At 50.2% G+C, this 26,027-nt stretch overlaps 8 protein-coding genes across 8 annotated transcripts; 5 read left to right on the forward strand and 3 right to left on the reverse strand.

The window, feature by feature from the left end:
• Window positions 1-763: 763 nt before the first annotated feature.
• KY384_005701 (uncharacterized protein) lies at window positions 764-1,978 on the forward strand (the record flags this gene model as incomplete). Its single annotated transcript, XM_044814199.1, has 3 exons — window positions 764-946; window positions 1,011-1,463; window positions 1,511-1,978. The coding sequence occupies 3 exons, from the start codon at window positions 764-766 to the stop codon at window positions 1,976-1,978; spliced, it is 1,104 nt and encodes a 367-aa protein (XP_044668349.1).
• Window positions 1,979-2,147: 169 nt separating this feature from the next.
• On the reverse strand, window positions 2,148-2,944 carry KY384_005702 (uncharacterized protein; the record flags this gene model as incomplete). Its single annotated transcript, XM_044814200.1, has 2 exons — window positions 2,148-2,242; window positions 2,449-2,944. The coding sequence occupies 2 exons, from the start codon at window positions 2,942-2,944 to the stop codon at window positions 2,148-2,150; spliced, it is 591 nt and encodes a 196-aa protein (XP_044668350.1).
• A 1,401-nt stretch (window positions 2,945-4,345) lies between these two features.
• KY384_005703 (uncharacterized protein) lies at window positions 4,346-5,930 on the forward strand (the record flags this gene model as incomplete). The annotated part of the gene is made up of 3 exons (XM_044814201.1): window positions 4,346-4,643; window positions 4,719-4,875; window positions 4,925-5,930. The coding sequence occupies 3 exons, from the start codon at window positions 4,346-4,348 to the stop codon at window positions 5,928-5,930; spliced, it is 1,461 nt and encodes a 486-aa protein (XP_044668351.1).
• A 2,069-nt stretch (window positions 5,931-7,999) lies between these two features.
• Window positions 8,000-9,649, reverse strand: KY384_005704 (uncharacterized protein; the record flags this gene model as incomplete). Its single annotated transcript, XM_044814202.1, has 6 exons — window positions 8,000-8,198; window positions 8,271-8,709; window positions 8,771-9,121; window positions 9,215-9,284; window positions 9,342-9,438; window positions 9,492-9,649. 6 exons carry the CDS (start codon window positions 9,647-9,649, stop codon window positions 8,000-8,002), a joined length of 1,314 nt encoding a protein of 437 aa, XP_044668352.1.
• A 1,611-nt stretch (window positions 9,650-11,260) lies between these two features.
• KY384_005705 (uncharacterized protein) lies at window positions 11,261-13,869 on the reverse strand (the record flags this gene model as incomplete). Its single annotated transcript, XM_044814203.1, has 2 exons — window positions 11,261-11,893; window positions 12,367-13,869. 2 exons carry the CDS (start codon window positions 13,867-13,869, stop codon window positions 11,261-11,263), a joined length of 2,136 nt encoding a protein of 711 aa, XP_044668353.1.
• Window positions 13,870-15,038: 1,169 nt separating this feature from the next.
• KY384_005706 (uncharacterized protein) lies at window positions 15,039-16,037 on the forward strand (the record flags this gene model as incomplete). Its single annotated transcript, XM_044814204.1, has 4 exons — window positions 15,039-15,211; window positions 15,264-15,299; window positions 15,356-15,675; window positions 15,718-16,037. The coding sequence occupies 4 exons, from the start codon at window positions 15,039-15,041 to the stop codon at window positions 16,035-16,037; spliced, it is 849 nt and encodes a 282-aa protein (XP_044668354.1).
• Window positions 16,038-21,716: 5,679 nt separating this feature from the next.
• KY384_005707 (uncharacterized protein) lies at window positions 21,717-23,736 on the forward strand (the record flags this gene model as incomplete). Its single annotated transcript, XM_044814205.1, has 6 exons — window positions 21,717-21,874; window positions 21,942-21,958; window positions 22,012-22,095; window positions 22,152-23,166; window positions 23,225-23,283; window positions 23,363-23,736. 6 exons carry the CDS (start codon window positions 21,717-21,719, stop codon window positions 23,734-23,736), a joined length of 1,707 nt encoding a protein of 568 aa, XP_044668355.1.
• Window positions 23,737-24,500: 764 nt separating this feature from the next.
• On the forward strand, window positions 24,501-25,803 carry KY384_005708 (uncharacterized protein; the record flags this gene model as incomplete). Its single annotated transcript, XM_044814206.1, has 2 exons — window positions 24,501-25,242; window positions 25,358-25,803. The coding sequence occupies 2 exons, from the start codon at window positions 24,501-24,503 to the stop codon at window positions 25,801-25,803; spliced, it is 1,188 nt and encodes a 395-aa protein (XP_044668356.1).
• Between the last annotated feature and the right edge of the window lie 224 nt (window positions 25,804-26,027).

Here is a 26,027-nt window from a genome sequence, read left to right on the forward strand (position 1 = left end):
ACGGTGTTAGAGTATACAATCAAGACGTACGATTTCAACATACCGAATTGATTGACTGTTGTGAAAGGAGAGCGTTGTCCTGTCCTGGCGCTTCCATTTCGTCCACAAATGACGTAATTACATGCCAAGCCTTCAACCTCGACCCCAAGTCACAGCTCTTCATCCATTCATATCAATGCCATAATGATGTCCCAGTCCGTGGTACCATTTGATCTAGGGCCATCAGGGTCGAATGAATGATCTCATGTGCTCGTCAGGCTGAGTCTGGTAGGCACAGTATGGTGGGCGATATCGCAGGCGAGATGATTGGTTAGTCTTGTCTAGCTGACTAGCTCGTTAAGGCTACGATGGAGGTGCGGGTTCTTCATGAGACTATTTAACGTTCCCTCCTTTTCTACCTCCTTCCTCTGCCAAATGGTCCTTTGAAGTGCCTACTGAAATGTCTTTTGAACGTATGGATCCTCCGAAAGCTGTCTCTAAGGGTGCCCACATCGTTAAGTTGAGTAAATCAAGGCACTGGGAGCCACAAGGCCTGTCCCCGCAAGAGAGGTCTCAACTCTTCATCGATTTTGGACGCACGCTAATCATATATGCTTGCCTCGTTCTTGGTATAATACTGACCCTATCGTCCCGTTCCTCACGTAATCTTGACTTGCCTAGCATCCAAACTCCATACTGATCACTTACAGCGATCTTAAATGCACTTGTTCAAATATCAGAATGGATGGCTTCCCTTTTAAGCTTTGCCTTAATTTTTCCAGTCATGGCATTTCTGGTGGGTTTTGGCTTAGACGTCATCGGCAATCGCGATTCTCGTCGAGTTTTCAACACAGACATACTTTCCATTAGAAACTTCGTAACGAAGAATCCACGACCAGCACGCTACATTAGGGACATGGGCAGGCCCCGACTTGCTCCAGGTAATCGAAGACTCGAATGGATTTGTGTAAGTGCGCCTCAAGACTCTTCAAAATATAGCAAGGCCTCTTGTATCAATCTGACATTGGTAGGATTGTGGGAAAAGACTGTATGGCGACTTTGACAACAGCAATCCCGCATCCATTGAGACTTTGCAAGACTCTCTGACAACACACGCAAACGAAGGAGGATCTAGCAACGCACCTCCAGGGTCCAACGTCACATCAAATCAAGAGCATTCCGTTGCCGGAGACTTAGGCGTCCGAAAACCTCAGTATCGTAGCAAGGGAAAGACTCCGGAAAGGCGCCCCGCACCACTAGGTACATCACAAAATCCGATTTCTGACTTCACAAGACCGCCTCAGTGGTTTGAATTGCTAGCATACTCGAGGAAAGGTGAGAAAACGCTTGGTGAGATTTCCTTAGTGGATATCAAAACGGACGGAGAGCTGTTCCGAACGATCAAGCAGAGGTACAACTCCATCAGGGGATCTCAAGCAAAGTATCTCTACCTACTGAAACCAGTGGACATACATTTCGTACAGGTACGTCAGAAAAGTTCGACTTTTCCAGTACTCTAATATACTCCAAGTTCTCTCTACAAGATCGCTACCGGGCCTTCATTCATGACGCTCCCAGGAGTTGGCCACCTGCTGAGGCCACACTGAAAGGCCAATGGGAATACGAGATCCCAAAGACAGGGCCACCGGTGCCACCACCGCCAATTCCACCGGACGCGTTCTTTCACCATTTCTGGAGCGATGAGAAGCTGCACCGACGCGCGATATGGCTACGTCGGATGCCAAAGAAGTTAGGTCACGATATAAGATCCGAGCCACTCGATCTGCCTGTAGGCTGGGGCATTCTCATAATCGAAGGACTCAACAAAAAGAAAGCTTCATGGATTTTGTTCTCTGCAATGGCTGTGGTGTTTATACTCGGTACATTCTGGTCTATATACAAGCAACAAGGAGTCAGTATTTCGATACTGGCGCTCATGGTCCTGAGTCTCGTGGGCTCATTATTGACGTCTGAGTTCTTTGCACAGCTTGGGGAATAGTATGGCTTTCTACGACTTCAACGGTGGAAAATGCTGATGGAGCAAGTGGCTGGTGACCCTGAATCAGTGCCTTTGTACCAACCAAGTATCCGGGATGCCTCGTGACAATGTCCAAAAAACATCAAGGCTATGAGCTACAAATATTGATGTATAAGTTTACATCTGGAAGTCAACCAAAACAGTCAAGACCACTGACGAGGCGCGTAGGCACCGCTGCACCTACAGCTACATCCTTCAAGGCGAATAATGCAAGCATACTAGCGGCTACAAGAAAAACAAACATCAATTAGCAGAAAGTGAGGTGAAAAGCTGCTTAAAAACCAAAAAGCCAATGTTGCTCTATGAAACGTAGAGACAACTCGATATCTACCCCAGTTCGCACTCCAACACAGGAATAACAGAACACTGAAGCGCTTCTTCATGCCTCAACACACAAAGCCATCATTCTCTCAGAAATCTGCATTTCTCACCACGTCTCCTCAGCATCGCGAATATCAGTCTAGACGGCGTCTTTCCACCCCGCCGCTCTTCTCCCTTCGCCACCGCGTTGATCATAAGCTCTAGAAACGGATCACCCTCATCCTCATTCTCACCATCACCATCACCATCAATGTCCGCCCTACACCCGAGCCAAGCCAATGCCGCGTACTCCTCAGGTTGTGGGCGATGATTAACCGTCTCCACACTTTCCTCATCTCCACTACCGAGACAGCCAACCTCACCGCCGCTATCGCTACCGTCGTCACTGTCTCCAGAACAAGTAGGGCTTACTTCATCCACCGCAGCCAACAGGTCCAAAATTGACATCTTGCCCATCGTCCACGGTGACGGTTCACCACCGTGGTCACTTCCCACGTCCTTCTCTCCTATCTCTCGCCCTCCATTCCCCGGCTCGATCGTGCGAGCATCAGTCCGCTCGGAGGGGGCCGATAGTAGTCTACCGTGGTAGTCTTGCAATACCTCCATTGCCGCTGAGTTGGGTGGTGCGTTCTCCGGCGGGCTAGAGGGCTGGGAGTGTGTACTGACTTCCTTTATGATTGGGATCTGCGGGTTTGGATGGTCGTGAATGGCGTTGTGGCTGAGTTGGTGACCGACTTTATTACTGATTTGGGATGGGGATAGGGGTGGAAGAGGTGGAAGTGGTTTGTTTCGAGAGTAGGGGCGAGAGAAGTTTGGTACGCCCTGAGTTCTATTGGCGATAAGGAAGTCTTTGGGAGGCGGTGTTGGTGGAGGTGGAGTAGGATGTGGAGATCGACGGGAGCAGTGAGAGTGTTGTGCGAGTGGCATAAATATACAACGTTAAATTTTGGTGCGTGGATAGTGCGTTGGAAGAGTGTAGGGGACAATTTTGTAGAGAGAATCGCGAACAAGAACATTGTGGGGGAGAGAGGGGAGAGAGAAGGCGAGTGGTGTATTTGCACCACAATGGACAAGGGCTTTGTCTAGCAGGTTGTACACAGGAAAGAACAATGAGCTGACGGCAACATCATGGGCTAGGAATCATAGAAATCGGAATATGGTTTGTATGGTCTCTTCTGATCATTCCAGTCTAGATGGTGCCGAGCCACGTCGAAGCACACGGCTTGACCAAGATGTTGTCGCCTGTCACCGTCTCGCGTCCCTCAAGTGCAGAACAATCATGTTGATGCATGGCATTTTCCCTCACCGTATGTGGTCCGATCTCTTTATGCCTGTTCCACTCTATGAATTCCAAGTCAGAGTCACAATAATGTGAGCGCCCGTCTTGGTAGATGTAATCCACTCTTGACACCAGGCCTCTCGGTCTCAACAACTCCCATCACCTGCCTGAAAAACGAATGTTTCCTGTCTGCGACGGCGCAGACTGCACTCTCAGCATTTTTCCACCGCATTTTACATGCTCTGACAGGAAGGAAGCCTCGTATCACGCCTCGGCGGGGGAGGTTGGGAACCATCGGTCATTGTCCTTAGGGCGGATGGGGCAAAGGTCTTTATAGGGAGGTCCATGATACGAGAGAATATGCAGATAGTCGAATCGAGATTTTGAAGGCGCATCAAATCCATCGAGAGGGCGCTGGAGAGGATCTGGTAAGAAGGGAGTTGGTTCGTGAGGAGGCAGTTGATGGGGTTGTATTATATCATACGCTAGACCTAGTGCTGTATTAATGAAAATATAGCCGGCCGAAATGTGCCTCTCCGACATCGAATGCCATAGTCATGAGTCTCAAAATAATACTGTGTGTCTTTTCTACCCGATAGATGTTGGGATCTGTCCCTTTTAAGAAGCCCGGCATTATTTGCTCATAAGGTGGGATCGTTATATTCGCCGCTTCGTTTCGTGATTCGTGCCTTCTCTTGACTCGCAGTCTTCGCAAGGAGCCTTATATAATGTCCATTGATCCTCGTGTTGCCGCAATTCATGACTGGCAGGTTGCCAATGGATCGCTACTCAAGCGTATCACAGGAGAGAACGCCGAGGCCTATCCTGTCAACGTTGCACTGAAACCATCTCACTTCCCCAGGGCCTGCTTCGTCCATGCGCAAGAATTACAAACCATCTTCAATCGTCTCTATGCTGCCGTCTCGTCCGACGAAGCCTGGCTCGAGAAGGCTCTTTCTAATCTACTGCAGACAGATACCCTAGCCAGAAGACTTTGGGACATCCATAAAGAGGCTAAGCGGGATGGTAAGTAACCTCTTGAGAGATCCGAGATCTACAGGAGACGCCTGCACAGGGTGACTAATCCCCCAATGGTTCCAGGCCTGGTGCAGCCAATATCTATGGGCGTCTTCCGTTCTGATTACATGGTACAAGATGCAGCTACTCCTAACGATAGGCAAATCATCAAACAGGTCGAATTCAATACCTTCTCTGTGGCTGGCGGCGTGCACGCGAACAAAATCTCTGATATGCACCGGTATTTCACACATAATGTCAGTGCAGCCGCCCCATACTTACGGTTGTAGATTATTCGAGCGGATAGGCAGCCCACCATCAACCGATTTAATGCCACTCAACGACACAAAAGACTCAATCGTAGCAGCATTTGAGAGAGCTCACCGCCTCTATGCCAGAGAGAATGGCGGTGATCGACGACTTGCCGTAATGATGGTGGTGCAGCCGAACAATTTCAACGTCTGCGATGAATGTCCGATTGTGTACGGATTATGGTATAGGGGCATCCCATGCTATCGTGTTGAATGGGGTGATCAGCTTGAAACATCTGTCAGCTATGGCTCATCATCAAAAGAACTCCTGTTGCGTCTTCTGGACGGCGAAAGCATGGAAATCTCCATTGTTTATTACCGAGCCGGGTACGAAGAGAAAGAGTATGATCAATTTGGCTGCGAAATTCGCTGCATTATCGAGCAGTCTCGAGCGATCAAGTGCCCATCGATCCTAGGTCATTTGAGCACAATGAAAGTCATCCAGCAAAAGTTGTCCGAGCGGCAACATCTTGAACACTTCCTCAACCCAGAAGATGCTGAGAAAGTCCTCGCTGTGTGTTGCGAAATGTTTCCTATGGATACCTCAGAAATGGGCATGAAAGCTCGTTCGCTGGCCCTGGACAGGTCTACAGCGCCAGCATATGTTCTGAAGCCATCTCTGGAGGGCGGAGGTAATAACGTCTATGGTAACGACATCCCTGGTTATCTGGGATTTGAAGATGAGGAATCGTGGAGCAATTACATCCTAATGGCAAAGATCCAACCACCAAAGGACGTCACTAATACCCTTCTATCATGCAAGGAGGGAGTTTATGAAGGTGGCATTGTGAGCGAGCTAGGCATATTTGGAGCGTGTGTTTGGAAAACACTCCCGCAAGACCAGGATGAGAGAGCGGGTCCGCCTGTTCAAATACTTGAAGATGAAACAATTGGTTTCTCTCTTAAGTCGAAGAGGTGGGATGTGGACGAAATGAGCGTTGTGAAAGGATATGGCTGCTTCGATAGCCCGAAATTAGTGCCATAGTTGACATTGATCTACGAACATAATTGTCTGCACTGCCTAGCATCTCAATTGGGCCGACGGTTGATGCCCCGTTCCGGCGATTGAAATTCTAGAGATGCATCAAATACAATATATAGCAGAAACAAGCCGCCCATTCTCTGATTCAGAGCGACAATCAAGCCAACCACGCATCGACACATAACCGGAACTGCCACAAACACTGGGTCTAAAGTATCGCGATTGATTGTTGCACTACTTGACTACACGAAAAGAAGGCCGTACGATACGGTAAGGAATTTCCAAACTCGGCTGGTACTCATTTTGACCCTTTTGCTTCACTCTCAGGGGCACAGACCTTAGGCCGAAATGGGCAGTCTCCAAAGGTTGTAGGGTGTGTTTTCTGTGTATGTTCCACCAAACATTGAGCCAGGGAAGTCGTCGTTGGCCTGTCTGTCCGGCGTAAGTGGGTCCATCAGTGATGACGACGTCCAGAATCAAGTGGCTGTAAAAAGAAAGCCTGCTTGTTCTTCCGCGATCGAGGTCTACTGTTTTGTTTGAGGGAGCTGCGCATGAACCTTCAGGATCAGCTGCTGTACTCGAAGTATCTGTTTTATTGAAAAGGAGGTTTAGGATAAGTTGGAAAAGTACCTCGCCTGACGGGAGAGAGGTAAATGTTCAGATCAGAGGGTCAAGAATAGACTGAGCTTCAACAAGGACGAGGTCATTCTATTTAACTGCACTCCTGCTTCCCCATGTCCGAAGATACATCCCCCTTACTCGTCGCGGTCATGAGACAACAGCGACAAGCCCAGTCCTCCAGCCCTGTACATCTGGCCGCCGCCGAGCCTCTTGCAAGGACAGTACCTTACCCTCTGAGCAAAATCTACATGCCAAGATCCGTCACCAACCTAATGATGTGTGCAGTGGTAAGCGAGCTTGGGCAACGGACCTAGAAACCTCCTGGTTTGTTCTAGTAATTCCCTGGCCGGCAGGAGTACCTGTGACCGAGGCAGCGGAAGCGTGGATCGAGATACTGATCGAAGATTCTCAGGCTTTGGATTGGGTGTGATGTGAGTATTGCAGTGGATCTGATGAGTGCAGACATGCACATGTAAGCCAGCGGGACATCATCTCAGCAGCAGGTAGTGAGCCAAACCAGCACTAGCCGGGATCAAGTAGCTTGTGCAACCTCCTTTCCTTGATCAAAAAATCGTGCATGTTTCTCGCCTTTCACAAGTCGTCAACAGAGCCTATGAGACCCCTACCGCCCTTCCCTTGGGAGGATACCAAACCAGCTCAGTCTATCAGCCACCATTGCGCGATTAACAAGAAATCGAAGAGACAACACAAACACTGTAGTGCCAGTGAGGTGAGGTGAGCACAGCTTTTCGAATATTAATGATAGTGATAAACAACAAGCATAAGTACAGATTTCCCAAGTGCAAGAAAAGACGAATCAGCACGCTCCTATCTAATGCCGTCTGCCCAGCAGTCATGAGTAGATTCGTTCGTCTATTCATTCCTACCAGTCCTGTGCCATTATTCCTTTTCCTCTCCATGCGTCGTGTGTCGTGGTCCCCCTCGCATTCTTCCTTCGTGGACCGGAACTCCGGGTGTAGCAAGCCCGCGTGACTACTGTGAACTCATTCGCTTCTTCCTATCCAGACTGCCTTTTCCTCCTTCTCTGCCTCCTTCTTGTCCTCCTCGCCACGGCACCTCAAAGGATCATCTCACATGACGAAGAGGAGGTTGGTATCTAATGTCGCAAAACCCCGCATCAATAAATACTCTTTCGTATTACCTTTGCTCGCCATACAGCACGCGAGATTCAAGAGGCCATTCAGCCAACCCCATGACATTCAACAGAAGAAGAAGAACCTTTGGAAAATGTTATTTCACGACCTGATGACCGTGGGTTGAAATTTTGGCTTTTTCTTAGAAAGGAAAACGAGACCAAGAAAAAGGCGATCAGAAAAACTATAATTGAAGGACGTCCACCAAACAGACCGAAAAAGCGACGAAGAAGGTAGTCACCAATATTGGGGTGGCGAGATGTAGAAGGAGAAGCAGTAGAATCGAATGGTAGGATGTCATGAGTAAGGAAACAGGAACGACGTACTCAGCGGATGGCTGCAGCTCAGCTGGGGCTTCTGCGTATACTTCTTTTCCAATTCCTCGCGGATGCTGTTAAGTAGCTGAACGTAGGATTGCTGTGGGTTCTTCTTAAGCGCAGTGATGAAAGCCCAAGACATAGCGCCAGTGGCTTGGCCACCGATCTGGGCATCCTGACTGTATCGCGATGAAGTTAGCAGCATTCCATCACTTTGAAGTTAAGTACTCTAGTGTTGATGGGAGACGTACGAGGTTTGGGTATCTTTGCTGCCACTCCACATCACGACGTCAGCAGGGCTGGTCTTGGTACGTTTAGATTGTTCATATGATTCGTCGCCTTTGGTCGCCTTCTTCAAGAAGCCCATTGCAGTCGACGCCATGCCTCCATAATCGCCTCTGGCGTAGGAAGAAACGATGCCAAGCAATCCTTGGCCGGCCTCCTTGGCAAGATTAGGTTCTTTCAACACGCCCTGCGTGCTGTAGATGTACGGAAGATCCAGAGCGGAGCCAGAATGGCATGAGTCGAAGATTGCAGTCAGTCGCACTCCAGGCTGCAATGACTGCACCATGATGCGGTGGAGCTCGTCGTCCACGATGTGTCCAACTTGGCGGAAGTCGACGGGATAGATGACCTCGTCATAGCCGTCGTCTTCGTCGCCGTCGAGATCTTCAGTCTGGCCACCATGTCCTACGACAGCAATTCAATAAGGTGTGACAGAATCAAGGTTCACTGGGAAGTAAAAACGTACCAGAGTAATGGAAGAAAAGGGAATCGTTCGGCCTCGCGTCCTTGACCAGCCAATGCATGCCACGAATAATATTCGCCTTTGTAGGTTGACTCATGGGAGCCTGCTGGTCATCTGTAAGGAGGACCATATCTTCCCTGGCATAGCCAAAATGCCCATTCAAATAGCCAGACATATTCTTGACGTCGTTGATACAGCCTCTTAGCTGGCCCCTTTGATTGAAATAATTTATACCAATGAGAAGAGCTTTTCGACGGCCTGTGCAATTGGAATATGCGAAGTTATAGCCCTGAGGAGCTCCGGTACCGAAGCCTTGGGCTCCTTGAGGTGGGGGAGGGGGGCGCTGTGATTGCCCTGCACGTATGAGTTGTTATTCACGGATGCAATGCCTATTGCACGTCTCTTGTCAGCCACCAAATCTAGATCATGAAGTAGCGAACGCCATACCTGGTCGGCCGTTGTACATAGGACCTCCTGATGGGGGTGGACCGTAACCTTGGCCTGCAGTCGGTGGTGGCTGTATGCAAGATCAGTCCTCCATCAATCATCTGCGTGTATATTCTCTAGTGCTTACTCCTCCATACGGTGATGGCGCACCGTAGCCTCCGCCATATCCTGGTTGGGGCGACGGCTGTTGAGGCGGATATCCTTGGTAACCTTGCTGTGGAGGCCTAGGCACGTCGTTAGTCCGGTTTGGCGCAGACTCGCTGAATTAGATACGCACGGATAGCCATTTTGAGGAGGATAGTTCTGGGGAGGCGGGCCCCCGTATCCTTGTTGCGGCGGTGGTTGGCCATAGCCATATTGAGGTTGGGGAGTTCCGTAATTCTGCTGTGGCGGATAACCCTGATGCTGCTGACCTTGGCCTGGGTAATAAGACATGACCAGCTCTTGCTGCGAAGCTAAGGTTTTGGGCTTGGTGCGACGAGAGCTGAACGGAGCTGAGTGCGGAGGAGCGTTGGACTAGCGGGGCAGCTGATGTTGACGCGAAATCGGACCTAAATCATCGAGAAAGGCCGCGACAAGCGCTGCGACTATCGGAAGATAATTGATGTGCCTTCAGCAACTGTCAGCTTGGTCTGAGGTAGTATCGGTGGCGTAGTGATAGTGATTGAGGTCTCAAAGGTCGTTCAGCGATCGTCATCCCGTTAGTGGAGATTTCCTCTCTCGGAAATTTCGGACAGGACTTGCTTACGGACGCGATGATTGCCGTTTTCGGCCAAGCCAAGCAAGCCCCCTTTGAGATAACTTCCAAGCTTGGACCAGCAGATGTCACGACATCAGAAGCATGATGACTATGACTGTGGCAACGAGATGCTATGTGTTCTGACCTTCCTGATTGGGAAGACAGGGACAGAGTCGCAGGAAAGACAAAGCTGAGGTAGGAGATGGCAAATGCGAAATGTTCAGCTCCTTCAAGCATTTATGTAAATCGTTTCTCAATTCATTCATGCTGCAGATGATGCTACCAATCCCCACAGCCCGGAAGATTCGAGGCTTCTAGTGTGCTTCCGTGCAACTTCTAACGGATTACTACTGTAAGGTCGTGCATTATCTTTCGTTCCCCGTGCTCAGCCCTGTCCCTCTTCCATCATCCTGCAGCAATAAACAGCAAGATTTGGCAGAGATGTTGGCAGAGATGCAGCGAGATAACCCTAAATGGACGTTTGACATGCGAACAGCCGTTACATCATGGGGTTCTTACTTGATGCAGGCCGGTTGGGCCGGGCCTAGCACAGAAGGTGAGATGTGACTGGACGTTGGCCGCGGCGTTCAAACGACTCTGGGACGAGCGGTGTCGCAGAAGCGCCAGCACGATGGACGAATCCTACGCACGGCAGCTCTATCCGGGTCGACCGTTTTGTGTTCAGCAGTCGTTAGTCCGTTGATCTGGTTGGATGAGCAAGCGGACGAATCTCCTTCGCTGGTGGCTGCATATGGGCCTTGGCCGTCGCATTCTAGAACTCTGGTGGCGTTTTGCGGTCCTGCAGCGATGTTACCATTTGGGTGAGCTGACCTCCGCTGGCTTCCATGCAACATGGTCGATACTTAGGCCAGAACTCCAGATCACACCTCTGGCTACCCTATCACTTTCACGCACCAATCACCATTTGCCATCATTCCAGTCCGTAATCTCCGCTACCGCTCACCGCACGGTTCTGGCACGTTTCCTTCCTTAGCTAAGGCACCGTGCCAGCACCAACGAGCGCCTTACCATGGCTACTGTCCGAGAATCGTTAACCACGCTGGCGCTGGGCAAGCCACGAGCTCGTTGGGGGGCTCTCGAATAAACTCCCACCTTTCTTTACCACGTCGCCAGCTATACAAATACATCTTCGAATTCTAACCATCCGATACAACACTTCAGATGGCTCTCCGAAAGACACAAAAGCGACAGGTCTCCTTCACAAACTCAGTCTCTTCGTCAGCTTACCCCATCGATCAACTTTACACACCCCAACGCCTCCGCTCAGTCAACATCGACCCGCTCTTCTACCACCCAGCATCACCCCGCCTTGCTCCCAAATCAACCGGATCTGACTCAGACGTCTCAACGCCGTCATCGCCAATACTTAAACCAATACTCGAATCCACTTCACACCCAAGATCATAAGTCCAACCAACAACCATGCTCTCCTTCCTCACCTCCCCACCCCCACGTACCCGCCAATCCCACCTCTCCACCATCACCACCGAGAACGGCGCCACAAAAATCGACTTCCACCCCGCCTCCGCCTCCGCCTCCTCCAACTCCAAAGTCTGCAGCACAACCACAGTGCGCGCGGGCCCAACAATCCACGCGCCCCCTACCACTGGCACCGCTACCAAACCGAGACCTTCCACATCCACAGCGGCACCTTCCGCGCCAATCTCGACGGCCGCACCGTCGACTTCGCAGCCGGCAGCACCGCCACCGTCGAGCCGGGCGTCTACCACACCTTCTCCAACCCCTCTTCCACCGAGCCGCTCGTACTGTCCACGGGTCTGGATCCGATGGAGCGGGAGCGGGACGAAGCCTTTTTCCGCAACCTCTACGGGTACTTGGACGATTGCAGGAAAGCGAATGTCGGGCCGAGCGTTTTTCAGATCATGTTGTGGTTGTGGGTTTTCGATTGCTTTGTAGCGCTGCCGGGGCCGAAGAGCGTGGGGATGCCGGTGAGCAGAGCGTTGGTGTTTTTGCTGGGGGTTGTGGTGGGGAAGTGGGTGTTGGGGTATCAGACCAGCTATCCTGAGTATTATGATGGGAAGATCCCGTCTGCGCCGACGAGGGAGCAGAGGGAGAAAATGAAGTGATGATTCTTTATGGTCGATCTGCGCGCGAGGTGTTTGGGGATTTGGCGAAAAGGCGCTGGGTATAGACCGGGGTGGGATATGGGACCGTATATATATACACCAATACAGTACTTGTACGTAATGCGACGCTTCCAAACAACTTTCACTTATTCATCCCTTCGAACTGCGTTGCTCTGCTCTGTCCCGCCTTCATCTCGTGAGCATCGACTCGCCGATTGCGTCCGTCAGGCTTCACGAGAAATGGGAGAGGAAACCTTCTCATCATAAATATTAACAACGAACACCGGGACGGAGTAGATTTCCACCTCGACGACCTCTGCCTTGAGAGCAATCCTCTTCAAATTGACAGTGAACCTTTCCCTGCACTTAGCAGTCTCCTTTCCAGTCGTCTTATACCCCAGCCATTCCTTATCGATCTCCGGGTTCGAGATCGACGGCAAGATATGCACCCACGGCGAATCCGCGTCATGAAGTCCAAAGATCGCAGTAACTTTCTCTCCAGACAGGTCGAATTGCGCAGCCCCGCACTTCCCGTCTTGTATGGATGGTTGAAACAGTTTAGTCTGCAGATTCCAGTGGACGAGAGGAAAGACGCGGACGGGGTCGGTGGGCAGATTCTTTGGATGATGCCTGATCATGCGGAAGCAGCGACCAGGTGGCGCCGAACTTGCTGGGCCTACTAGAGCAGCAGCGGGATTCTGTCTCACGTAAATGGTTCTATATCTGCCCCGGCGTTTTTCCTCGGCAGACAGTTTGTCCATACGAGCGCTTCGGATTCTGGCGAATTGCGTTTTCGGGGTGTTGGTCCAAATCCCTTCTCTGCCCGACACGCATTTCAGAAGGATCACGGGACTCAAGTCGGCACGCTCGCCGTCAAAACAGCAATCTAGGGAGGCATAGTATGTGATATCCCCTTCATCGAATGGGATAAGGAATAGCTCTACCCTTAATCCTTTGTTCGTCACAGCAAAAGCATCGCTCTGTGCCCACGCTCCAAAGGACTTTATACGGCCAGAGTTTGCAAAACTGTGGGGGGAGCCGGCAAGTAGACCGGAATACCCTTCAGGATGAGACGCTTCTTCCATCCACGCGAACAAGGACTGATCGTCGGTGCTCTTCATGATCTCTTCCTGAAGGCGAAGGAATGCGTTTTTCCGCTCACCGTAAATGAGTGGCATGTTGACGCCGAAAAGACCTAGCAGGGAGTATGACATGTCTTCGACTCTGGTTGTCTCCCTTTTCGAAGCCCAAGACATTTTCTGAGCCACAGAGAATGCATTCAAGTTCTCACCTTTGAGAGCTCTTGCTGGGATCTGGGTTATTCGACGGACACGGCCTCTGAGCGAATCCTTTGTTCCAATGGGCACCCACTCTTTCGTAAAGAAGATAGCGTTTGACGGTGCTATGAGTTCCTGTAGGGTCCATCCGCGCTTCCACCAACGACTGCTCCCAAATTTTCTCGACACTCCGAAAGGGTCAATTCGATCCACCACCGAAACATCTGAAAGATAGATATAACAAACGGCTGCGTTCTTATACCACAGAAACATCGAATTGATAGCCTCGGACAACTCTGCGCTGTTGGACTTGTCTATGCAGCAGGTGTCCACCCAAAAGTATTTCAACCCATCGGCAACAGCTTGATCCCTGCCCGAAGTGACTTTGTTGGATCCTGTTAAAGTCCTCTGGCATACGTTGTCAAACAAGATTTCCTTATCGCCCCAGGTGTGTGACAGTATTGCATATCGTGGGACGTTGTCGCCCTCGAACGTCTCGAATGCTAGCGTATCGCAGCGCAGCAAGCGCATGGCGGTCGTGATGGGAAACCCGCCAAGCGTGGAAGCAAGGCTGATGTTAGGTCCAAGTATAAGTCATGTTTCCCGTGATGGAACGTTCGGTAGTCTAGCTAAGTCATCAAACGTTGAGACAACTGACAGGCACCCTCGGGATTCCTGTATTCTTTGATAAAGACAGCTGTCAAGAGCTTCCTCTCTGCCACGAGGCATCGCTGATAAAAGGGAAAAGTTGGAGTTGTTCGTCGGTCTGAAATTTTTTCGTCGATCATAAGGCAATCGGCTTCGCTCTAGGCGCACCAGGCATACTCCTTCTGGGTAGGGGGGCTGCATGAGCTAAGAGCTGTTAGGCAAGCACCCAGGGAGTGTTCCTAGCAGATTAGCTTTGTAGTTTCCTCGATGAACCATACCCTATCAAGGCTCGGCCCCTGAATCAACCTTGGTCCGTCCAACGGCTCGCTGCCCAACATCAAGAATCTCAATTCCCAAAAAAGGCCTTCACTGGTTCTCCTCTATCCCTCTCCTCTCCCCTCCACCTACTGCCTCACCATTCAAGCGCCTCGCCACTCACATTCCGTCCTTCCTCCTATTTTCGCCCCTCTCCCCTTCATTCCGCTCCTTTAAATTGGGCAAAATCTCAATAGAGCAGACGAATGCTTCCCGACTACATTGCAAATCTTCTGGCTGTCCTAGCACTGTGCTATCTTTGCCTACCGAAAAAGGTGGGGTGACTACCACACCTTGTCCCCCAATACCCCACACTAATTTTTACCGAACAGCGTCATGCTGCATGTTTAAAGCGAAATACATCAGGCTACGAAAAGCCGTGTTGGGGGCCGCAAGGTTGAACCATGAAATCATGTTCTGTGCCTCTTAGAATATTTCCCTTTGCATCAGCGATTTGCCAAAAGTTTGCCTGAATTCCGTATTTGGCCTTTAGCGCATGGGCCATGAGTGGGACAAGAGTTGGATGAGTCTGGGACGATAACACCAGAAGCTCCTTTGACATCTTTTGGAGCTGCCTTGCTGTCATAGTAGTCTGTACATACAAGGTCGTACATCTGAACCTTCCGTCCGTGAGGGAAGCGGACGCGTTGTGGTTAGAATTGGGGTTTTGGAGGAAATGGATGCGGAAGGTCAAGTGGATGTGTTTTATGTCTTTGTCGCCGGAGATCATACTCTCAATGGCTTCGCAGGATTGGCTCTGGAGCAGGAAATCAGTCAGGGATTTTAGGTCTGCAAATGCGAAATGCGACACTGCACACGAAGTCAAGGTTTTGTCAGATGTTGTGGCTAGCACAAGGGGTAATAGCATGGTGCCATCGGTACGTACGATGCCGAGAGACGTCCCGCTGAGGTAGGCTATCGTACATTTCTCGGTAGCTGCTGAGGTCTGACCGGCAGTACAGTGAGTGGACCAAAGTGCATGCAAACTACGCAAATATGTAAGTGTCTTCATTTGGATCGCAAGCCGTATGCTGTGGAGAAGCTCACTTTGTAGGGGTGGATTTATCGTGAGGTTTCCGGGGCTGAGCCGGCGGCAAGATCCTGAGAGCTCAAAGGAACCACGGCAAAATATCTCAGAGATCGAAACGACACGGTCAGCAGAGGTTGAATGGTCACAACCACCAGTCCCCCTATTTGCAGCACAGGTCTTGATGCTGGTAGAGGACCTTTCGTTCGAAATTCCATACATTACTCCGGAGAATATTAGGGATCGGAGCAAGGCTGATGCATTCACCAAATTGTTCGCAATAGGTCAATCTCTCTGGTTGATCATCCAGTCGATTGCTCGCACTGCTCAGGGATTACGTATGGGCTGTCCCTCTGCATAGGTAGAAATAGCACTGACCTATTTCGCAGCAATCACTCAGCTTGAGCTAGCGACAATGGGCTTTGTAGGGTGCGCTCTGCTTATGTATTTGCTGTGGTGGGATAAGCCATTTGATGTTGAGCATCCTGTGTCCATAAATTGCGCCGTAGAGCACCAGGAGCAAGTGCTTGTGAAGCTGAAAGAAATGTTCGATGCGCGGAATGCATCGCGATTTATATCGCCGGGTTGGAAGGATTTCCTCGATGAGCAACGTATCAGAAATTGGGCGTACCTGGACGATTCAGCTCTTGGGCTAGGTAGGCATATCAAAGTTTGGCAATCGTTAGCTGACGTCCCGAAGGTCGAGTAATTTGGCTGGTAAACCTGATCGCGATCATGGCTCTAGGGATGGCATTTAGTGCACTGCACCTTGCGGCTTGGGACTGGCATTTCCCATCCTCTGTTGAGAAATACATTTGGCGGATCGCGGCATTGGTGGCCACGGCAGCCTGTGTTCCAGTCATGATTTTGCTACCGCTGTTGGGTGCGGGTAAGAAAATCTGGCAGCGCTTCATCGTCATTGGTGTTGTCTTTCCCCTGTGTGGTCTTTACATCATCAGCCGGACGATACTCTTGGTACAGGTATTTCTGTGTTTTCGTTCTATGCCAAGGTCTGTATATAGATCTGTCAATTGGACTCGGGTTCTTCCTCATGCAGCTTAAAACCCCGAAAATAATTGCAGCAACCTGAACTCTATTCCTAGACTCTATTCCACAATGTATTGGATGCTCCCAATTTTGCATCCCGAGATGGTCATTCTTGACGACCTTGGCGCAGATCTCGGCGGCGACGATTGCTAACGCATTCGATTGCCTCCCTTATCTCTCCGAATGCGGAGGCCTTGGTCACACTTGTGAATTCCTTGTATATGGTTGCTTTTTGCATTCGCCTAAGATCTCCTTCGCCTCATGATCCCCAAGCAATTGTATATGCAATCTTTGTCTCTTGCACCCTCATCTCGAATGTGTATTTGAGCTCTTGCATCCTAGCTACGTATCACACGAGTTCTTCTCGGCTGAAACAAAGCTTAGAGACAACGGCCCACACTGACCATGAACGGCCACGAGCGTATGCTTCGTGCTGGGAGGCAGCATTGAAAGCCTCCCAAACGCCGGAGGTCATCTTCTCATGCATGTTCATACGATTTCGGTGGTCCAAGATTCCAGTTTCTATCCATTGTGCTTCCCCCTCTTGTGGTTTCGTGTCAGAAGCAAGGTGTGGCCTGGCGTAAGTTCCACCCGTTCATGTCGCAGGGCCAGGGGCTGCTCTCGAAAGTGGGTCGATGCTGTCGGCCAAGTCGGGTGCTTCTGAGGGTAACGCCTCGAACGCTACAAGGGGGCAGCAAGAACCGTGTCTGGTAGACGCTGGAGCGTTGTTTTCCGACCACCGGCAGTAGTACCATAGAGAAACTGATCCGGTAATTCTTACGTATATTAGACAGACCCAAATGATGCGACTCCAATGGAATCAGGACGATCAGATACTACTCTCTAAGGCCTTTCCTTGGGGGATTGTTTGGGAAATGATGATATGAAGACTCATACAAAAGGCGGGGATGTGGGTATATCAAAAATGGGTAGATCTATTGAAACCGCCCCTATAAATTATTCACCCTCCAGCTGTCTCATTGCCATCTCCACATTACCACAATTACTCACGTCCCACAATATGATGCAATGTTCAACTTCACCCCCGTAACGATCGCGACTCTCTCCAGGCGCTTCATCCACCTGCAAACTCATGGGCGCGACAGCATGCAGAAGCAAGACAAACGGCGCAGACATACATACAAGCCTGAAACCGCATAGAACGCAGCAGCGAAAAAAAGGGGGGTATATTTGCTTCCTTCCTAGCGAGCGTACAGGCACCAACAGTCTACCAAACGCCTCTATTCCATCAATGATACAGAGGAAGGTCTAATGAATGGATGGATGGATGGATGGTGGTACATCTCCGACCGTTGCGCCCACTTCCCGTCGCTGAGAGCACCGCTTCCATTGCCTACCGTCCGTCCATGCATTCTCGAGCGCATTATCATTCGGTTGCGAGTGACTACTGTGCGTTGGATGTATGCAGCCTCTTCACGCTCAGTCAGTAAGTCTTCCAATCCATCATCTCAGTTTTGGTGGTAGGGGTTGGTGAACATACGCTCGCTCGGCCCAAGACGACTCTACGCCTCAAAATTCCTCTCCACCTTCGGCTGCGTGATCATGCTCCGTTTCTGCGCTTCCTTGACCTCAGGGAGATCGCGAGGTCTGCCTTTGCAATCAGCACTGTCCTTCTCGCTCCCGCGCACCCCAATCATCGGTGGCAACCACTGCAGCAAAGAGAAAGGAAGCGTACATACATAGTCAACGCACTAGCACCCAGTAGCAGCAGCGCAAAGAACGCTATCGTTTGCTGTAGCTGCATCTTTCTTCCCAATATCCAAATCTTTCGCCGTTGGGTTATCAAAGATCCAGTACTGTTGTTGTCAAATGCCACTCAGCAATTTGAACAAGCAAAGCGCAGCAGAATGGAGGGGAGGGGGATGGGGGACAAGTTGCCTTTTTGAAGCTCTCCCCTCGCCTCAACGCAAGCGGCACATGACACGCGCAACCCCAATAATTCCCCATCCTTCACCACCGCAGCAAACCCTTTGTTCCCAAAAGTAGGGTCCCCCCTCCTGTGCCGCAAACTGGACTGGTGCGCCCTGACCTCTATTATTCCGCATGCGGCTAGAGAAGCGAGCCTCAGACCTGTCATGTCTCAGGCTTATCTTGGCTTGCTGCATTTAGCAACAAAGGGATGCGGCCCACCAATTTTGGGCTTGCTGCGGCACAAACCCAAACCACTCCTCCCCTTTCCCAGGGGGTTGGTTTCACAACCTTCTGCTACAGGCCTGCAGCGGGTCTCATCATCACAGGGCGGCTAGATAAGATGATGAGGACCCGAGCATGCGAGGGCTACGTATTACGGTATGGGGATAGCGCCCCTGCAGGCGAAGGCGGGGCGGGGGTTTCGGGAGTGTTTTGGCAGCTTTGATCGGGCCTGGAGGTTGCAGTGGTGTACTGCAGTGGCTTTGGGGTCAGCGTGGATGTGGTGGGTATGGATAGTGCAGGAGGGGGTGGTTGGAGGATTCGAGTGAGATTGAAGGAAGAGAGGGATCGCGTGGGAATAGACCTGGTTGGCGACTCTAAATATGAGGATGGTCGTCTTTTTCACCGAGGTTCTATATTCTGCATCGGGTGGAAGCTGTGCCTATTTAATTCAGATTTGCTGAACGATCAGTAGAGGTGTTGGCTCATGAGACGGGTATAGATTTGCTTCTGGTGCTTGTCGCCCCGATGCAACTGACATTCGGAGTGCTATCCGAGTTGAGATCAATCCGGTCCTAAAGAATGGGCCCTCTGCGGGCGCACTTGGGTTCGTTCCCTTGCCTATGCCTTCTGCCACAGAACGCTTTATCTGAATCGACTTCAGTCACCCAATCCGCGGTATATACTTCCTGTCTGTCATACAGCAGGAGGCCCTCACAATCTTCGCTCTTTGTATGTCAGGCTAGATTTCAAAGCCATTTTGTTCGACTTGCCTTTCGCGGTGCCTTATCAATAGAGCTTTGTCGACGACTTCAGTAGACTGAAGGGTGAAGATTCTACAAAGATCTCGTCAAATGAGCCCGTTCCACTCGATCCTCCTGATTTGCCAAAAGATTCTCGAAACGCACTTGGAGCATACAGTTCAGACGAGGAAGCTAGAGCTAATTAAGAATCCCAAGGTGCAAACGGGGCAGACCCTTACGGAGCCCAAGCTGGAATGTCTGGGCTATGTTATTATCGACAGAAGATCTTTGGAACTAAAGACGAGGAGCAAAAACGCTATGATGCGCGAAATCGGGTGTATTAGGAAGGGCGTAATACAGACACTCTATCAGCTCTAAGGACTGCCTATGGCGAACATTTCAACAACTACATCGAGGGTGAGCGAGTCTCAAAGAAAGCACAAATACAGCAAGCTCGCCAGAATGTGACAGACAAGGACCGTAACAAAGACACTCTGCACCAACTTTCAGAGGCATACACTCCATTCGAGAAGGGCAACTTCAAAACAGAGCAGCTCGTCGAGCTTGACGATATCGATCGAAGGAACGCCATGTACAATGCAACATACTGGTGGGATAAAAGCACGTTCAAAAGCCCGGCTACACGGCCGACTCCATCCGCTACATGCAAGTAGAGGCCTCCTCCCACCTGGGACACAACATCCACAGACACGTTCCCGCTCGAATTGTCCGAAGACGGCGCAATCGACCTCTCAGACGAGAGCAATGCAACCAAGAACCCGAAATTTATCCAGCCGTCAAACGACGGGACCTGTCGATCCCCACTGCAAGATAACGCCGTGGTCGTCTGTCACTGGAAAGCGCATGGGCAACAACATCACCGGTTTCGGCAGGGTCGGCCACAAAAGGCTGCGCTTCGACGTCACGGAGCTTTACTACTTCCTGACTATGCCGGATTTTATTATAGGCCTGGTGCAGGCGTGATTGGGAGCGATTCCGTATTTCGGTCCCGTCATTAGCTTTGCACAATACGTCAGTGAGTGGCCCATTTCCTTTAATTATTGGCTCATACTGTCCCTCTCAGTAGGTTATATGTGTAGCGGACCCTCTGTCGCTTGTTCTATATCAACGTGTCATGTCAAAGCTAATGCGTGCCTGTTGCGAGAGGTGTCAGGACGGCTGTGGAGAGATTCTAGTCGTTATGCGGATATGAGACGATGGTGGAACGTTTGTGTAGTATCAATGAGTCTCACTGAATGCGAGCTCATAACGTGTAGAAGAAATTGCAAACGAGAGCGATTGACCTACGTGAGATGGAAGCGTTCCTCCATCTTCCTATTAGCGTGTGATGGATACAATTAAATCCTTGGCACAAAAAACAAATCCCACACCCCTAAACGAGCAGTATGCAAACAGCTTAAAAACGATATTCTGAACGTTCTAAAGTGATTTGAGCTATATAATCAATATGAAAGTAGTTTGTTGTTTTAAAATCTAGTATTTTAGGTCTTAATATTAAGGTATTAAAATAGTTTTTGAAAATCTTAAAAATCGCTAATAATTCGCTTATTGATCGCATTAAAACGCTCAATTTGATGGTTTTAAAACTTGTCTTTTTTAATTAATATTAAGGCTTTAATAATATTTTTAATATCTATTAAATAGATTTTATATTAATTATATAGCTTAAATTAGTTTGGAACGTTTAGAATATTATTTTTAAGCTATTTACATACTGCTCGTTTAAGGGTGTAGGATTTGTTTTTTGTGCCAAGGATTTAATTATATCCATCACACGCTAATAGCAGTTGCAAAACCCGCAAAACCCGCCTCGTCCTTATGACGCGACGATCCTCTACGGCCTACTCGCCTAGATCCGAATCGTATGCCAGGTGTTCTCCGAGCTTCTCACCATTAGCCCCCTGTACATCTCCATGTGAGTTGGACCGCCAAGTATAGGCATCTTGAACCTGTGATATTCCCCATGCAATGGCGGTATACTTCACTATCCAACATCCGTCTCGCAGGATCAATGCCCCTTTGACATGACATTTCCGTCTCTTATAAATCCAGAATCCGACGATGGATCTAGGGCAAAGCCTACTTGACAACAGCTCGGACCAAGTGTCCGGATAGACTCCACCTTGATAGACGCTAGGTCAGGCGAAGGATCTAGCGCTGACCGTCCGAACCTACCAAGCAATCCTTTTCCAAGTTTCAACGAGGCTGAAACAAACACAGGGGCATGAGTGGGCGCAGTCTTCCTCGCGTGCATGCAAACAACTCGAGGACTCTCCTTTAACGCCCACCTGTGTGAAGATCCATCCTTGCAAGGGCCGGTTGTCGCCGCGTGTGGTGACGTTAATTGGCCTGAATACAGCCATGTGCCAGCCGCGTACTACTGCACGTGAAGAATCCTTCGAGATGGACATTACTCATCTCAGGGAATGCTCATAAACAAGAGAATCCTTCATCTGCCAGCGATGTTGGTCATCATTTTCATATTCGCTGTTGGGTATGGCGCCGCTATGGCGATTGCTCATTCCAGCCACTGCGATATGTTTGAAAATGGTTTCTTCGTCACCCAGTGGAAGCCTTTACGCAGGTAGCCTTACGCGTCGCCAGCAAGCTCAAAATCAAGATATTGTTCCGTCACCATCGCAATTTCTCAGGAGACGCTTGGCTGCAGGTGCGCTTATCCTGTCGTTCGGAGAAGTACTTACTTCTAATTCGGTACATCAGCTGTCAGGGTTGGTGACTTCCTTTATGTCAATGGCGGTCAAGTCTCCTATACCGGGGACAATAATCAAGTTATCGTGTCCGATGGTTAGTAGTATGGTCAAAAGAGTGAGAAAAGGAGTCAAGTTTGACAATCGCTTTAGAAGATCTGACCCTGTCGCTGGACCTATCAAAGGACTGGCAGAACACCACAGTGAATTTCACCTCGACTACCAAACCAGCGGAGCTTCCTACTTTAAGCAGAGGAGTTCTTTGGTATCATCAGGCAGAAGATCGGTTGTATACAGGATTCATCGGTGATCCCTCGGACGATAATCCATCTCCTGCTGTATGGACTTTCGCGCCGGACCACAAAGGTCAAGGGTCATGGAGCCAGGCCGTAGCTGCAGACTCTTCAGCATTCACAAACATCAACAGGCGCGGAAGGGCTTCCACTGCCCAAGGGCCCGATACTGGATATGCGCTTGACGGTATGAGCGGAGGCGACTTCCAATCTGGAATTCTACAATTCAACATGGATGACAAAACCTTCCAGACACTAAGCAATGCCGAAGCATATCCCTCGCCCCAGCAAGAAGGCGCCTTGCAATACGTACCAACATACGGTGAGAAAGGCTTGTTGATCGCATTTGGGAGTATTAATGCAGCCGGCAAATTCCCGACCACTAACACCGTCCCGGTCTTCGACATCAAGAACCAGACCTGGTACAACCAAACAGTGACCGGTGACAAGCCTCGTTGGAGGAACTGGTACTGTACTGCAGGGATCCAATCCACAAACAAAACATTCGAGATCTTCTTCTATGGCGGATTCGACCAGGATGGCGAAGCTGCCCTCATCATGGACGACATCCATATCTTGACCCTCCCCGCATTCAATTGGATCAAGGTACCTTACCCAGCAGAGCATCCGCGCGGGAGCCATACCTGCACGCCAGTGGGAGGTGCCCAGATCCTCGTCATGGGCGGAGACGATTCTAGCCAGGGTGACAATAACCAGACCCAGAAAATGGCGACGCCTGATCCGTGGGCGCAGGGGCTGAATATCTTCAATCTTGAGACATTTGGGTGGCAGGACAAGTACAACGCGAGCTTAAGGACGGATGATACCTATCAGCAGTCTGATCCTGTGAAGCAATTCTATGCAGCTAATTCTCGGTATGCCATCCTGCCGAGTTGGAGGAAGTTTTGGTTTACTGACCTCTTCCATGAACAGGCTGCCTCAAAATGGCACAGATCCACACATCATGGCCCTACTCAGTGGAAGTAATTCCTGTAAGTCCCACATCTCCACTCGTTTCATCTCTCTCTTCAAAATCATGCAACAAATCTCTGACCCTGCGCCACCCAACAGCCATGACAAACACCTCCGCCCCCTTCGACCCCGGCCCAGAAAACACACCCATACCAGCACAACATCACACCAACAAAGGTGCGATAGCAGGAGGAGTTGTAGGTGGTGTCGCAGGCCTTGCACTAATACTCACCGCACTCCTCTTGCTCTACCGCCGTCGATATCGCAAGCCGGATGATAGTGCGAAAGCGACGTTGGATTCAGGGTATACTAGTCATGGATCTAGTGGCGTCGCGGAAGTGCATGGGGATTCCAAAAAGATGGAGATGGGTGGGGGCATGGGCGGGGAGGACAGGCAGGAGATGGGTGGACTGGGGAGGCTGGAGTTGGGGGGAAAGGTGGTGCATGAGGCGCCCGGGAGTAGTGGGCGGTAATACGACTCATATGTAGTGCTGATCAAGCCTTCACTGAGAGGTCGGTGGGCAACGTAGGGTAGGAAAGTTGCATAGGGTGCTTGCTTTGAAAGCAAGTTGTTGTAGAAGTTCGGCGCGGCGCACTGAAAGGAATGGGATCATAATCAACTCCGTCCGCTTAATCGCACGTAGTCGCAACCAATGAAGCTTTCATTGCCTATACGAGGATGGTTTCTTCCACCCGCGGCATTGTGAGCATTGTATGAGCATTAGTATCACGTAACATCTCTCCAAAAATTATGCCCGTAATATGAATGTCCTACATTCAAGAATTCTAGAGTATCTTTCTGATAGGACGCCGGAGCTGGGCGACATGCGAAGCAATTCGCTTCCAATCAATCCTCCTCGTGTAGGTATAAAGAAGGTTAGAAAACAGGCATGACCTCGTTCTCCACGACAAAGAGGAAGGTTGAACGCGCCACTACCGGAGTTGCACATGCGATATGCTCACGAATGGCATGAGACACCTGCATCATCCTGCGTCGCCTTCCTCCGGTGACCTTCCACATCCACATCTAGCGTCCTGCATACTCAATGTTTGTTGAATGCAGCTTCCAATCATGATCAGTATCTCGCCCATCTCCTGTCGATCAGGACATGGCCCTTGAAGGGCAGTGGGTGCCATGACGAACTTCTTTCAGCAGGTCCTTCGCAATTATGAGCTATATAGGCATGGCTCCCAGGCGTGGATACAGCACCTCACAGCCTCATCTCTCACCTCCAAGATGTCTACAGTATATCCTGCCCTTCAGAGACTGTCAAAGTATGCGCAGGTAGTGCTACTTTCCTCCGCCTGCTCGGTTCTTGGGGGCACACCTCCAAGCTGCCCCAACGCACAAGTATCGTGCCAAAACACAACGGCCGTGGCAGACACTTGCTGCTTCAACGCCCCTGGTGGGCAACTTCTACAGACACAATTCTGGGACTACAATCCACCCACTGGCCCCTCCGACTCGTGGACGGTCCATGGCCTCTGGCCTGATCACTGCGATGGCACATACGACGCAAATTGCGACCCTGCACGAGCCTACACCAATATCTCCTCCATCATCTCCGCCGCTGGAGCAACCGATCTCCTCAGCTACATGAACACATATTGGAAAGACTACCAAGGGAACGACGAGTCATTCTGGGAGCACGAGTGGGAAAAGCACGGAACCTGCATCAGCACCCTCGAGCCCGGCTGCTACGCGAACTACGTCCCGCAGCAAGAGGTGGTCGCATACTTCCAGAAAGCAGTGGACCTCTTCAAGACCCTGACGTCCTATACATTTCTCTCCAACGCAGGTATCGTGCCTAGCAGCACGGCGACCTACACGTCCGCGCAGATTCTCGCGGCGTTGAAAGCGCCTCGTGGCGTCGATGTGGCGATTCAGTGCGCGAACACGAACGAGTTTGACGAGATATGGTACTTTTTCAATGTCAAGGGCAGCGTGCAGACTGGACAGTTCATTCCCGCCAATCCAGGTATTCCTTTCCTTCCCCATTCCAAATCCTAACCACTGCGACCCTACCCTCTGGCTTTCTACATGCTTACTTTTCCCCCTCTCAGACGGTTCCAAATCCTCTTGCCCTGCTACAGGCGTCAAATATCTCCCCAAAGGAGGCACCACCCCGCCCTCAACCACAACAAGCAAACCCACCACCTCCCCCACCTCCTCGCCTGGCAACCCTTTCTCCGGCCGCGGCACCCTCCAAGTCTCCACTTCCGGTCAGGCTAAAGGCTGCATCATCAGCGGCGGTACATGGTACACCACCGGCACGTGCGCAACATTCACAGCTGCAGCGTCAGGGGCTGGGTTCACGTTGACGAGCAGTAAGGGAAAATGTGGCGTGCAGGGGAACAATCTTGTTTGTGGGACGAGCGTCACGACGGCGACGGTATTTACCGCGGGAGGTGCGGACCTTGCCAACCCGAGTGGAGGCACGACGTGGTATGCGGCTAGTGTGCCGAGTGGGAGTACGCAGGTTACGGTGAGCACGGCAAAGGCGGCGACGGGGCTGGTGATTGAGTGGCAGAGTGCTTGAGGGATGGATATTTGGATTTTTGCATATATTTTTATATTCAATTAATAAAAAGAAATTAATAATAGAAATTAAATAAGTATTAATAAAGAAAAATAATAAAGTAATTTATATAAATATTATAAAAGGACTAAAGAAGAAAGAGGATAGAATTAAAGAGTATTTAAAGTAATTATTTATAAAAGAATAAAAGACTAAAAAAAGGTATAAAAATTAATTAAAAGGGA

Source organism: Bacidia gigantensis, assembly GCF_019456465.1.
Source record: "Bacidia gigantensis strain McMullin 20006 chromosome Unknown contig_246, whole genome shotgun sequence".
NCBI classification, from domain to species: Eukaryota; Fungi; Ascomycota; class Lecanoromycetes; order Lecanorales; family Ramalinaceae; genus Bacidia; species Bacidia gigantensis.